General features: G+C 42.8%; 1 protein-coding gene across 4 annotated transcripts in view; it reads left to right on the top strand.

Annotated features, from left to right (window-relative positions):
• The window catches only part of PHKB (phosphorylase kinase regulatory subunit beta), a 239,896-nt gene extending 230,908 nt beyond the window's left edge, over positions 1 to 8,988 (top strand). For all 4 annotated transcript variants that reach the window (XM_029075680.2, XM_029075681.2, XM_029075682.1 and 1 more), the window contains 4 exons: positions 1,169 to 1,298; positions 4,292 to 4,399; positions 7,336 to 7,476; positions 8,249 to 8,988. In XM_029075680.2, coding sequence (XP_028931513.1) covers positions 1,169 to 1,298; positions 4,292 to 4,399; positions 7,336 to 7,476; positions 8,249 to 8,386 — 517 coding nt within the window. In that variant the 3' untranslated portion in view covers positions 8,387 to 8,988. The remainder of the gene's footprint in view (positions 1 to 1,168; positions 1,299 to 4,291; positions 4,400 to 7,335; positions 7,477 to 8,248) is intronic.
• The last annotated feature ends 3,803 nt before the right edge of the window (positions 8,989 to 12,791 follow it).

The following is a 12,791-nucleotide window of genomic DNA, read 5'->3' as shown; positions in this document are numbered from 1 at the left end:
AGGATGTTGGTGGAAAGGATCGGGAGATGATCGGCATTGGCTTAAGTCCACATGGGTGGCCTGAGGTGCACAGAGCAGGACATTAGCAAACATACTTCAGTGCTGAGTGCAAAGACATTTTTAGTCACATGAATAATTTTATTCACGCTTTTTTCATCTCCAGTAGCAGTAATAAGCAGAAAACAGCTTCTCTCTCTCTGAAGTCCAAAGTGTCATTCTACACACCTGGGCCTATATTGCCTGGCACTCTGAGTTCTGTGCTTACAGGAATCAGGCCTTAAAGTCCAGAGGATCCCCTAGAGGTGCTATTTTAACTTTAGTAAAAGAAGAGCAGACAGAGCACTGTATTTTTTGCATTTGAGGTTTTTTTCCTTTTCTGCCTTTAAATGGTAACACAAAAGATATTTTTTCAGGGTGCTATGAACTATTGTTAATGCTTGATAAAAAAAGAACTGCTTGCAGAAGTGACTGTAAAGACTAGAAATGTATGGGCAAAGACACCACCGGCGCACATTCCAACAGTGAAAGTTGTGAATTATTTTAACAGCCAATTCTTGGTGGAAAATTTTCAATTTGTGATGTTCTAATCCCTCTCTCCAGTAACAATAAGTAGCTCTTGATCAAATTGTCCAGTGTTTTTCTTCTGTATTTTCCTCATACCTATTCTTTCTTAGAAGGTTTAGCTCTTGGTCTCCTTTTTTCAACCAGGGTAGCTAAGTTAAAGTAAATGGTGTCTAGGGATTCAATTTCCCTCTCACTATCATGATTACTCAAGGCTGGTAAGAAAGCTGCTAGATCAGGTTGAAAACACTGAGCAGAAGAGTAACGAAAAAAATAACCGTTAGTTTCTAAAATACACCTTCCAATTGTTATCTTTTTTCACTTTAGTATTTAACTCCTTTAAATGTTAAGAAAATCTTTAAGCCAGTGGGGATAATCAATACTAAATAAATGATAACTTTCCACCTTCTAAATCCTTACAATTGTTGGTCTTGTTCTCTTGCTTCAAGTTTTATTTTTTCCTATGAAATATTGATCAGCCAACATAACAGAGAGTGGCTATGTTATGTAGAAGGATATTTGCTGCAATTAATCCATAAAGCTAGCTTTCTTTTGTAACAGAACAAGCTCGCTTTTTGATCTTTCATCATTTTTCTTTTGTTCACAGATGTTGGCTGAACAGGCGGCAGATTGATGGTTCTCTAAATCGAACACCTGCTGGGTTCTATGACAGGGTGTGGCAGATCCTGGAGCGAACACCCAATGGGATCATTGTAGCGGAAAAGCACTTGCCACAGGTACGTGTATGGGGTTTTATAGTGTCTCTCAAACATTATTTGAGTTGGGAATAGAGAATGGAGTAATAGAATGCTGGGCCAGATTTTTATTCTCCTTCCACCCTATGCTCTGTCCTCATGGAATGCTCCAAATAACTAAAGAATAAGTGACTTTATAGGAGTATGAAACCCAGTCCAATCTATATCTGTGGCTATTTGACCCTGCCCACCCTGGTAATTTTGATTTGGAAAGTGTCCTTGAAGGAAGACAATCATCTCCCTGCTATCAAGCCTTCCTTTGAATTCTTGGCAGTGTGCTCTGTCTAAATAATAAGGCCCAGTAAAGAACCAAAGCCAAATAAAACAAGAAACCTATAGAAGCCAGATCCTAAGAGTGAATAAACTCCTCCCTGACTTTAACTGAGAATGAATTTGCTCTTTCCGGTCTCCAAGGTAAATCTAATGCACTGAAGCAGTAAATTCCTACTGGCCTGAAAGAATGACTCTCTGTACCTCCCAAGGTGATTTACTCACCTGGAAGATCTGTCCCTGTGGGGAAATAGTTTATTTAAAGCCAAATCTTGGAAATCTGCACAATATTAAGTCATTTTCCATTAGCAACGCAGGGTATGCTATTCCTATCTAGTCTCTAAACTGAAACAAAATTCTTACAGAATATTTCTTTACATATGTGAAGTATCTTAAGCAACCCTCTTCAAGATAGCCATTCTTAATCTCCTTCCCTTAGGCCAATGAAGCATGCCATAGTTTTGTTTGGTTTTATTGTGTCTCGTCTCTACCTTACTGAGCCCAAAGGGCAGAGAAAGAGCCATTTAAATTCAGAAGTTAATGAGCTAATGTACTTGGCATGCTCCTTTTTGAGTGACCGGAGTTCCTGAGAGTTTGGACTGTCTGCAGTGTCATCATATCTTTGGTTCTGATGTTTTATGTGGACTTTTAATAGACAGGCGAAGCACATGAAGTATGACTTAGAGAAGCGGTGTGGTCTCATGGATAGAGCATGGGTCTGAAAGTCAGAAGGTCCTGGGTTCTAATCCCAGCTCTGCTGCTTGTCTTTTCTGTTTCCTTGGGCAAGTCACTTCACTTCTGTCTGCCTCAGTTACGTCATCTGTAAAGTGGGGATTAAGACTGTGAGCCCCATGTGGGACATGGACTGTATCCAACCTATCTTGTTAACCCCAGAGCTTAGTACAGTGCCTGACACATAGTAAGCGCTCAACAAATACCATTTTAAAAAAAGAATGTTTTGTCAGGGACATGCACATGGAGTGCTTTCTCTCCTTTTACAAGTCTAATGGTCTAAACATTTAAATTATAATCATTGGAAACTTATAGTAGCTAGAATGCTTTCCTAGGCACATTAGAGGACAGTGAGCTTAATTATCTTGCCATAAGTGGAGAACAAGACATCCTGAATTAATCTTGTTAAACCCCAAGGATGTCTGCAACTTTCCTCCACACAAATGTGCTGGTGTTATATGCCTTTTGGTGGTGGGGCTAGAAGACTATTCCCAGAGCTGTGGCAAGCCCGGGCAGCCCTTAAGACCTCTTATTTGAGGAGCTGCCATCCCAGTCCTGTCCTACCATCTCCCCTCAAGAGGCTGAATCCCCTGATTCTCTGGTGGTACAAGCATTTGATCTCCAAGCTCGAGAGGTTGAGGATCAGCAGAGCCTAGGTTATTGTTGGTTCCAAGGTTCGAGAAGGATAAGTTAAATCACGGAAATTCATGTCCTGGCCCTGTCTTAACCTCCTATGTCTCTTGAAGACAATCTGGTAGATGTGTCACTGGCAACGGCGAGGGCCACTGGTGCAAAGAGAGCAAACGAATCCTGCTTGAACCAGTCATGAGCCTGATTTGAGCAGAGATTATTGAAGGGATTTCTCCCCCTTCAGAACTCATCATTGCATCTCGAAGAGAATAATGGGGCTCAATATCTACATCAAGGAATTGACAGTTGGTCCAGAATTTAGACTCTGGGAAGCTGATGTCTGGGCAAACCAGCCACATTTTAATTTGAATTTGGCCTTTTGCATGAGTCATGTTTTAACAGAATATATGTCCCAATTTCAGAGAGGATCTGATTCTATTTCCATCACTGTGAGTGATCCCTGAAAACCTGAGCGAATGAATGCAATGTCTCATCTCTAGTAATGATCCTTGTGGATGTGTCTGCTTTGTGACAAAGTCTTATAGTTGACTCAGAGTCCCTCTCCTTAGAGGATGTTTTGGTTTGGATGTATTTTCTTAGTTCATTTTGCTTTCCGTAAACAGGAAGGAAGTCTGTCCTTTGGCCTCTCTCCTAGTATCAATTATCTCTTAGTTGATTCTTAATAAATCAAAAAGAACAAAATTATATCTTGCTTTAGGTAAGGCAAATAAATGTATTTAAATTTTGTTTTTCTGTGTGTCTGATGCTTCTTCAAAGACTCATTTTTCTGCCCTTGTATTTCTATATAGTATATTTGGGAAGAAGTACCACCAAAATGATATGAATTTAATCAAAATGACTTATGCACTGAAGGTTGGGAGCATACTCAACCTTGATGATTAATTTTGAAAGCAGTACACATTTAGTTCGTGGCTCCTTAATTCCGAGAGTTTTTTTCACGTGCTGAAATGGTTTTCTGAGTTTTAAGATATTTTTCAACTACAAACATTAAGAAAGGTATAATTCTCTTTTTAAAGAGGAGCTCTGATTAATCACAGCCACCAACAAGTTGGCTTTGATTGCTGGGTGGATATAAAAAAGTATTTGGATTTCAAAGTTAAGGGCAATATTCTCTAGGTTTCATAGAAATTTCAGAAACATATAGTTAGAGAACGACATTCCATCATTAAATGAGAACTATAGTGAAACTGTGTGCCATTTTGCAGGGAACATTGTTACCTCTGTTATGTTGTACTCTCTCAAGTGCTTAGTACAGTGCTTAGCACACAGTAGGATCTCAATAAATACAGATTGACTGACTGAATATTGACTTCTCTTTTCAGCAACCAACACTGTCAGATATGACTATGTACGAAATGAATTTCTCCCTCTTGGTGGAAGACATGTTGGGAAATATTGACCAGCCTAAATACAGACAGATCATTGTGGAGGTTTGTGCTGTGAAATCTAACAAACCGAGGAAGTACCTTCTGTTCCGTTTCAGAAGACTAGATGGATGGAGAGTTGAACGAATGGTGGGGTGTTAGCATAAAAAAGATAAGCTTTTAGGAAAGAAAGCTATACTACAGATTGTAGGTGGGTAGAAAGGACTTGCTGGCCATTCACTGGTCTTTCACTGGTAATGACGACTGTGTCATCTTCAAATATATAAATATATATATTTTTACATCCTGAAGCTCTAATTTAAAATGCAAAGTACAGTAGAAGTATGCTAAATCTCCCCAGGGAGTGAATAACTAGCAACCGATGTCACTAAAATGTTAGCTCAGGGGACGTCATTTTAGAGAGACGGGTATGCTGTTAAAGACAGGACAATAAACTGGGGCTTTGGAAGACAGTAAATTCTATGTCTTGCCATTAGAACATTGTAGTTTATTCATCTGGTCAGTTCTGAAGCAAATAAGGACCTAGACCCTCGGCCTGGACTGTTCGGCAGCCACTGGATGGTGGGGATGGTGGGATTCATCTGCTTCCCCGGGGACGTTGAGCCATGGCATGTAAAAGTGAACCCAGCAACCCAGGTCTTGGCTCTTCCCCACACTTCTAACTCCCAGGACTTAGAACAGCCCAATGTGCCCACAAGTGCTAAGTAAGTACTTTTGAAGGTGATGGTGAAAGTGGTCAAGCCTATTACCAGTGCTTAGTACAGTGCCTGGCACATAGTAAGTGCTTAACAAATACCATAATTAGTAGTAGTAGTATTGTTATTATTATTACCTGAGGATTAGACCTTTTGCCCCATTGACTCCCGCTCACTCCTTCACAGTGTGACAGCAGTAAGAGAAAGCCCCCAAATCTCCACTCCTGGTGCTTTCAATATTTAGATTCTAGGAATTGGTTTTAATTAGGCACAGTGAGTGAATGATGCGCAGGTAATCTTCTCCCCCCCCCGCCTTTATATCCTCCCTTCCCTCCCTCTACCCCCCAGATGACACACACTTCACTCCTCTCGAGGCCAACTACTGTGCCTCATCCTCATCTCTCTCACCACAGACCTTTTGCTCAGGGCCCTTCCCTCTCCCTGGACTCTCCTCCCATTTCAAATCTGGCAAGTCATGGCACTCTCCGTTCTTAAGACCCCTCTAAACTCATTGTGGATGGGGACTGGGTCCACCAACTCTGTTATATTGTACTCTCCCGAGCACTTAGTACAGAGCTATGCACAGAGCAAGTGCCCAGTAAATACCATTGATTAATTCTATTTTCTTGAAATTATTTATTATAAATTATTTATTCATATTAATGTCTGTCTCCCCTTTTAGACTGTAAACTCATTATGGACAGGGAATGTGTCTCTTAATTCTCTTGTATTGTACTCTCCCAAACACTTAGAACCCTGCTCTGCACATATTATCTTCTTAATAAATGCCAATTGATTGATTCTGAAGTTACATATCTGGGAGGCTTTCTCTGATTCATCTCTCATCTCCTCTACCCTATTTTTCCTACCCTGTTTCCCCCCTACTACAACTTCAGCATTTTTCACTCCACCTAAATGCTTGCAGTGTGACTCAGTGGAAAGAGCTAGGGCTTGGGAGTCAGAGGTCATGGGTTCGAATGCCGGCTCTGCCACTTGTCAGCTGTGTGACTGGGGGCAAGTCACTTAACTTCTCTGTGCCTCAGTTCCCTCATCTGGAAAATGGGGATTAACTGTGAGCCTCACGTGAGACAACCTGATTACCCTGTATCTCCCCCAGTGCTTAGAACAGTGCTCTGCACATACTAAGCACTTAACAAATACCAACTTCATTATTATTACAGATCTTTATACTCTGCCTCGTGCCCTCTATGTTTAATATATGTCTGTCTTCCCCTCTAGAGTGTAAGCTCCTTCATGACATGGCACTAGTTATTCTGTTGTATCCTCTTAAGTACTTTGTACAGAGTAAATGCTCAATAAGTATTATTGATTGAGTGAGTGAAAACGAGGAATTTCAAAGTCTTATCTCTGCTTCTCATATTCACACTCGGTCTTTCAGGAAACCATTTCATCTCACTGAGGCTGTTTCCTCATCTGGAAAATACAGATATTTGACCTCAGTAGGCATCATGAGGAGCAACATTAATTAGATTAAATCACACTGAGTTGGATTCTCCCCTAAGTTGGAGAGAGCATAAAATCAGGTTTCAGGATACATGTAGGGCAAAAATGTTACACCCTTTAGCAAGGGGATAATTTGCATGTGTATATCTACCCATGCATTCTCAAAGAGCTAAATTTATTCACCCCTCACAATAGGGGAGGATCATGTTCCTTGAAAGATGTGAAATGCTGTAGAAATGGCTTGATTCAACAGTAAGCAACAATCTTTCAAGACACTCAGATACCGTTTATAGAATGCCCTCCTCCTAGGCACTAATTAGATGGGACCCAGATGCCTAGTAATTGTTCATTCGTTGGCCTGGTAGTGAATGAGTTGTCTATTCTCAGAGAGTAGCTTGCTGACTGAAAGATCAAACTAACTTGTCTTTCTAAACCATCCTTTATTTTAAGTAGGTGAGAAATATTTTGGAGCAGCTATTTATTTTGGAGCAGGTACAGAGACACTCCCTGAAGACTATAATGAACTCTTGAAGGCTCAGGGGTTGTGCACCTCGCAGTCTGCAAGGTTTCAAGCAATTCCACCGACAAATTTACACCATTTTTCTTAAAGTCCTGAAAAACCTTAGGCCCACCTCCATTCTTTAGAAATATTTCATTTTTCCATGAATGATACTGAATATTTGATCACTAGGCAGAAGGGTTTGTATATATGAACACACTTTATTTATGGTTTTTAATGGCCTGACTCAAGCATGAAAATGTATCCAGAGAGTGTAAATTTGGGGCTGTCCAAAGCTGGCTTAATGTGTCTGCCCTTTCTAGTTATTAATGGTTGTGTCCATCGTGCTGGAAAGAAATCCGGAGCTAGAATTTCAAGATAAAGTGGATTTGGACAAATTGGTGAAAGAAGCGTTTCATGTCTTTCAAAAGGACCAGAGTGGGTTAAAAGAAGTCGATAAACAAGTGAGTATAATGAATGACTTTATTATTCCTTCATTAAATAAATCTCCCAAATTGTGAATTAACATTTCTGGCCTGTGTCATTTTGACTAAAAGAAACAAAGTAAAGCAAGGTGACTTTTAGTGGAAAGCATTTAAAAATTTTATTAAAAGGAATAATCATAGATCTGGGGAAAGTTAAGGGCTAACAAATTCTCTTCTGGGTAGTGGTGGGAATCGGGAATATTACACTTGCACAGTGTTTTGGTTATCGTTCGATTCATAGCTCCTGAGTGGCTTAATGGAAGGAGCACAAGGATTCAGAGGACATGGGTTCTAATTCTGACTCCACCACTTATCAGCTGTGTGACCTTGGGCAAGCCGCTTAACTTCTCTGAGCCTCAGTTCCCTCATCTGTAAAATGGGGATTAAGACTTCGGAGCTCCACATGGGACAACCTGCTTATCTTGTATCTACCTTAGTGGTTAGAACAGTGCTCGGCACATAGTAAGGGCTTAACAAATACCATCATCATCATCATCATTATTATTATTATTATCTTCATGTAATATATTTTACCTCATCATCAGAAACACGATCTAATTAAAAAAGGGGTAAGCAAGAAGCCACAGAGATTGGCTAATCTACTGTGTACTAGAAGAACAGAGGCCAGTAGTGTTGGAAACAGATTTTTGTCTGTAGAAATATTTTTATAAATTTACTTTCCACCTTAGGTTGAACCCAGTTCTTTCCTCTCTCAATGTCTTACCAAAACTCTCATTTCTCTCTCCCTTAGGATGATATGACATCTTTCTACAACACTCCCCCACTGGGAAAGAGAGGGACTTGCAGTTACCTGACAAAAGTTGTGATGAATTTGTTGCTGGAAGGAGAAGTGAAACCAAACAGCGATGATCCTTGTATGGTTAGTTAGAAGGAGAGGGAGAAGGTAGTTTGGTTGCCCTACATTTTCCAGCTTTGATGAATGTTGTTTGGAAAACTAATCCTGAAGTAATTATCACCTGCCTGCCAATGAGATCTTGGCCCCCCTGCTTATTTCTGGTATCAGTGCTCTAGTTGATTGTTAGCAGTAAGAAATGTTATTGATCTTGAAGCTGCCATTACTGAGGAGAGTCAGAAGTGATATTAATGGCAGAAATGGCACCGATTAAAAATTGAACCCTGCACGATGCATGACAAATACTGCTCATGAAAAAGAGGTATTTGGTCTTTAAACTAATTCCCTGGTTTGGCATTCATACTTAGTCCTGTGTTACTAAGGATTTCTTCACCAATAAAGTTTTTTGTGTAGATCAAAAGATATGGCAAGAATGATCAATTTTCTTCCTCTTTGCACTATCATGTTGGAAGAGATCTCACTGTTAGTGTTGAAAGCACAATTGTCAGTGACTTTCTCTTATATTCCATATTTAGTGCGCAAAAGCTGTTGTAAAGTTTTCACCCAGGAAAAGCTACTACAATTGTATATTTGTATGCTTTTGGCATTGGGATAAAATTAAACACAAAATAATGTTATACTCCCTACAATATTACTGTTAAACTTCAATTATACTGAGAATTTCTCTTGAGGGTTAACAGCCCACCTGATTATAGAATTGCTAGAATTGAAAATAAATCAAAGCCCTTTAAGTTTGCTTTCCAAATATAATAAATTTACTTGCAGCAACTGTCCAAAGTTAATGAAGTAATTGGATGTCAGAACTGCACATTTTGATTTAATTGATATTGATTTTGAATCTGGAGATTTACTTGAGAGACTGCAGTATACGATCAACATGTTTGCTGAAACTCTGTTACTTTTTTCCTCTCCTTTTCATTCATCCAGTCATGTTTTTTTGAGCACTTACTGTGTGCAAAGCACTGTACTAAGTGCTTGGAAGCGTACAACATAACAATTAAACGGACACATTCCCTGCCTGCAACAAGCGTACAGTCTAGGGGGGGACACTGAAAGACTAAATTTCTTAGCCTTAAGATAGACTGATTCAAAATTTTTCAAGCACATTTCTCTTTCTCCTCCATTTAGTCTTGGAGCTAGGAAGTCAGTTAAATGTTTAGATTTTCTTTTAATTATACAATTTCCTTTCCAAATTTTACAGACCAAATTATTTTGGTTATAGGTCCCTTAGACTATGAGCCCCATGTGGGACAGGAACTGTGTCCAACCTGAGCATCCTGTATCTACCCCAGGGCTTAGTAGAGTGCCTGGCACTTAGTAAGCCTTTGACAAATACCATTAAAAAATTATTACAGATATCCAGGGGAAAGAAAATTCATTCACTCTTCGTGTTTCTGAGCAATTTGAAGAGCCATTTGAAAGATCGAAGACTGGCCACATCACAAGGAACAGAATTCCCAATCCAGATTTAAATTTCTCGAGTCCAAGAAAGTTCTGTCAAAATAATGAGGGGTGCGTTTGACTACCAGAGGATAGAATAGCTCTTAAATAGAGTGCCTATGGGTCATATTAGCTGCTTTCACGTTAGTAAAATCATTCATCCTATCCCTCCTGGATTCCTGCTTCTTGCTGACCTCCCAGCCAACTCTCCCCACTACAGTCTATACTTCACTCTGCTGCTTGGATCAGTTTTCTACAGAAATGTTCAGGACATATCACCCCATTCCTCAGAAAATTCCAGTGGTTGTCCATCCACCTCCACATCAAACAAAAACTCCTCACCATTGGCTTTAAAGCAATCAATCACCTTGCCCCTTCCTACTTCGCCTTGCTACAACCCTACTACAACGCAGCCCGTACACTTCGCTCCTCTAAGGCTAAACTCACTGTGCCTCCATCTCATCTATTTTGCTGCTGACCCCTTGTCCAACGTCCTGCCTCTGCCCTGGAAAACCTTCCCCCTCTCAAATCCAACAATCACTCTCCCCCTCTTTAAGGCCGTATTGAAGGTGCATTTCCTCCAAGAGGCCTTGCTTGACTAAGACCCCATTTCCTCTTCTCCCACTCCCTCTGTGTCACCCTGACAAGCTCCCTTTGTTTCTTCCCCCTTCCCAGCCCTACAGCACTTATGTACCTATCTTTCTGTCTATTAATGTCTGTCTCCCCCGCATCTAGACTGTAAGCTCGTTGTGGGCAGTGAATGTGTCTGTTTATTCATTCATTCATTCAATAGTATTTATTGAGCGCTTACTATGTGCAGAGCACTCTACTAAGCGCTTGGAATGAACAAGTCGGCAACAGATAGAGACAATCCCTGCCGTTTGACGGGCTTACGGTCTAATCGGGGGAGACAGACAGACAAGAACGATGGCAATAAACAGAGTCAAGGGGAAGAACATCTCGTAAAAACAATGGCAACTAAATAGAATCAAGGCGATGTACAATTCATTAACAAAATAAATAGGGTAATGGAAATATATACAGTTGAGCAGACGAGTACAGTGCTGAGGGGATGGGAAGGGAGAGGGGGAGGAGCAGAGGGAAAGGGGGAAAAGAGGGTTTAGCTGCGGAGAGGTGAAGGGGCGGTAGAGGGAGTAGAGGGGGAAGAGGAGCTCAGTCTGGGAAGGCCTCTTGGAGGAGGTGAGTTTTAAGTAGAATTTTGAAGAGGGGAAGAGAATCAGTTCGGCGGAGGTGAGGAGGGAGGGCGTTCCGGGACCGTGGGAGGACGTGGCCCGGGGGTCGACGGCGGGTTAGGCGAGACCGAGGGACGGTGAGGAGGTGGACGGCAGAGGAGCGGAGCGTGCGGGGTGGGCGGTAGAAAGAGAGAAGGGAGGAGAGGTAGGAAGGGGCAAGGTGATGTAGAGCCTTGAAGCCTAGAGTGAGGAGTTTTTGTTTGGAGCGGAGGTCGATAGGCAACCACTGGAGTTGTTTAAGAAGGGGAGTGACAGGCCCAGATCGTTTCTGCAGGAAGATGAGCCGGGCAGCGGAGTGAAGAATAGACTGGAGCGGGGCGAGAGAGGAGGAAGGGAGGTCAGAGAAAAGGCTGACACAGTAGTCTAGCCGGGATATAACGAGAGCCCGTAGCAGTAAGATAGCCGTATGGGTGGAGAGGAAAGGGCGGATCTGGGCGATATCGTAAAGGTGAAACCGGCAGGTCTTGGTAACGGATAGGATGCGTGGGGTGAACGAGAGAGACGAGTCAAGGATGACACCGAGATCGCGGGCCCGAGAGACGGGAAGGATGATCGTGCCATCCACGGTAATAGAGAAGTCTGGGAGAGGACCGGGTTTGGGAGGGAAGATGAGGAGCTCAGTCTTGCTCACGTTGAGTTTTAGGTGGCGGGCCGACATCCAGGTGGAGACATCCTGGAGGCGGGAGGAGATGCGAGCCCGAAGGGAGGGGGAGAGGACAGGGGCGGAGATGTAGATCTGCGTGTCATCTGCGTAGAGATGGTAGTCAAAGCCGTGAGAGCGAATGAGTTCACCGAGGAAGTGAGTGTAAATGGAGAACAGAAGAGGGCCAAGAACTAACCCTTGGGGAACTCCAACGGTTAAAGGATGGGAGGGGGAGGAGGCGCCGGCGAAGGAGACCGAGAATGACCGGCCAGAGAGATAAGAGGAGAACCGGTAGAGGACGGAGTCCGTGAAGCCAAGGTGAGATAAGGTATGGAGGAGGAGGGGATGGTCGACAGTGTCAAAGGCAGCAGAGAGGTCAAGGAGGATCAGAATGGAGTAGGAGCCATTGGATTTGGCAAGAAGGAGGTCACGGGTGACTTTAGAGAGAGCAGTCTCGGTAGAGCGGAGGGGACGGAAGCCAGATCGGAGGGGGTCTAGGAGAGAATGGGAGTTAAGGAATTCTAAGCATCGATTGTAGACGACTCATTCTAGGATTTTGGAAAGGAAGGGTAGTAGGGAGATAGGGCGATAACTGGAGGGGGAAGTGGGATCAAGAGCGGATTTTTTTAGGATGGGGGAGACGTGGGCATGTTTGAAGGCAGCGGGAAAGGAGCCATTGGAGATTGAGTGGTTAAAAATAGAAGTTAAGGAAGGGAGGAGGGCAAGGGCGATGGTTTTAATAAGGTGAGAGGGAATGGGGTCCGAGGCGCAGGTGGAGGGGGTGGCACTTGCGAGGAGGGAGGAGATCTCCTCCGAGGATACTGCAGGGAAGGATGGGAAAGTAGGGGAGAGGGTTGGTGGGGGGGAGGGGAGAGGGGGAGGGGTGACTTTGGGGAGCTCAGACCTGATCGTGTTGATTTTCGTGAGGAAATAGGTGGCCAGATCATTGGGGGTGAGAGATGGGGGAGGGGGAGGAACAGGGGGCCTAGGAGAGAGTTAAAGGTCCGGAACAATCGGCGGGGGTGACGGGCATGGGTGTCGATGAGGGAGGAGAAGAAGTTTTGCCTGGCGGAGGAGAGGGCAG

This window comes from Ornithorhynchus anatinus, chromosome 11 (genome assembly GCF_004115215.2).
Source record: "Ornithorhynchus anatinus isolate Pmale09 chromosome 11, mOrnAna1.pri.v4, whole genome shotgun sequence".
Classification (NCBI taxonomy): domain Eukaryota; kingdom Metazoa; phylum Chordata; class Mammalia; order Monotremata; family Ornithorhynchidae; genus Ornithorhynchus; species Ornithorhynchus anatinus.
The sequence above is the reverse complement of the archived record's forward strand: the minus strand, read 5'-3'. Positions and strand labels throughout refer to the sequence as shown.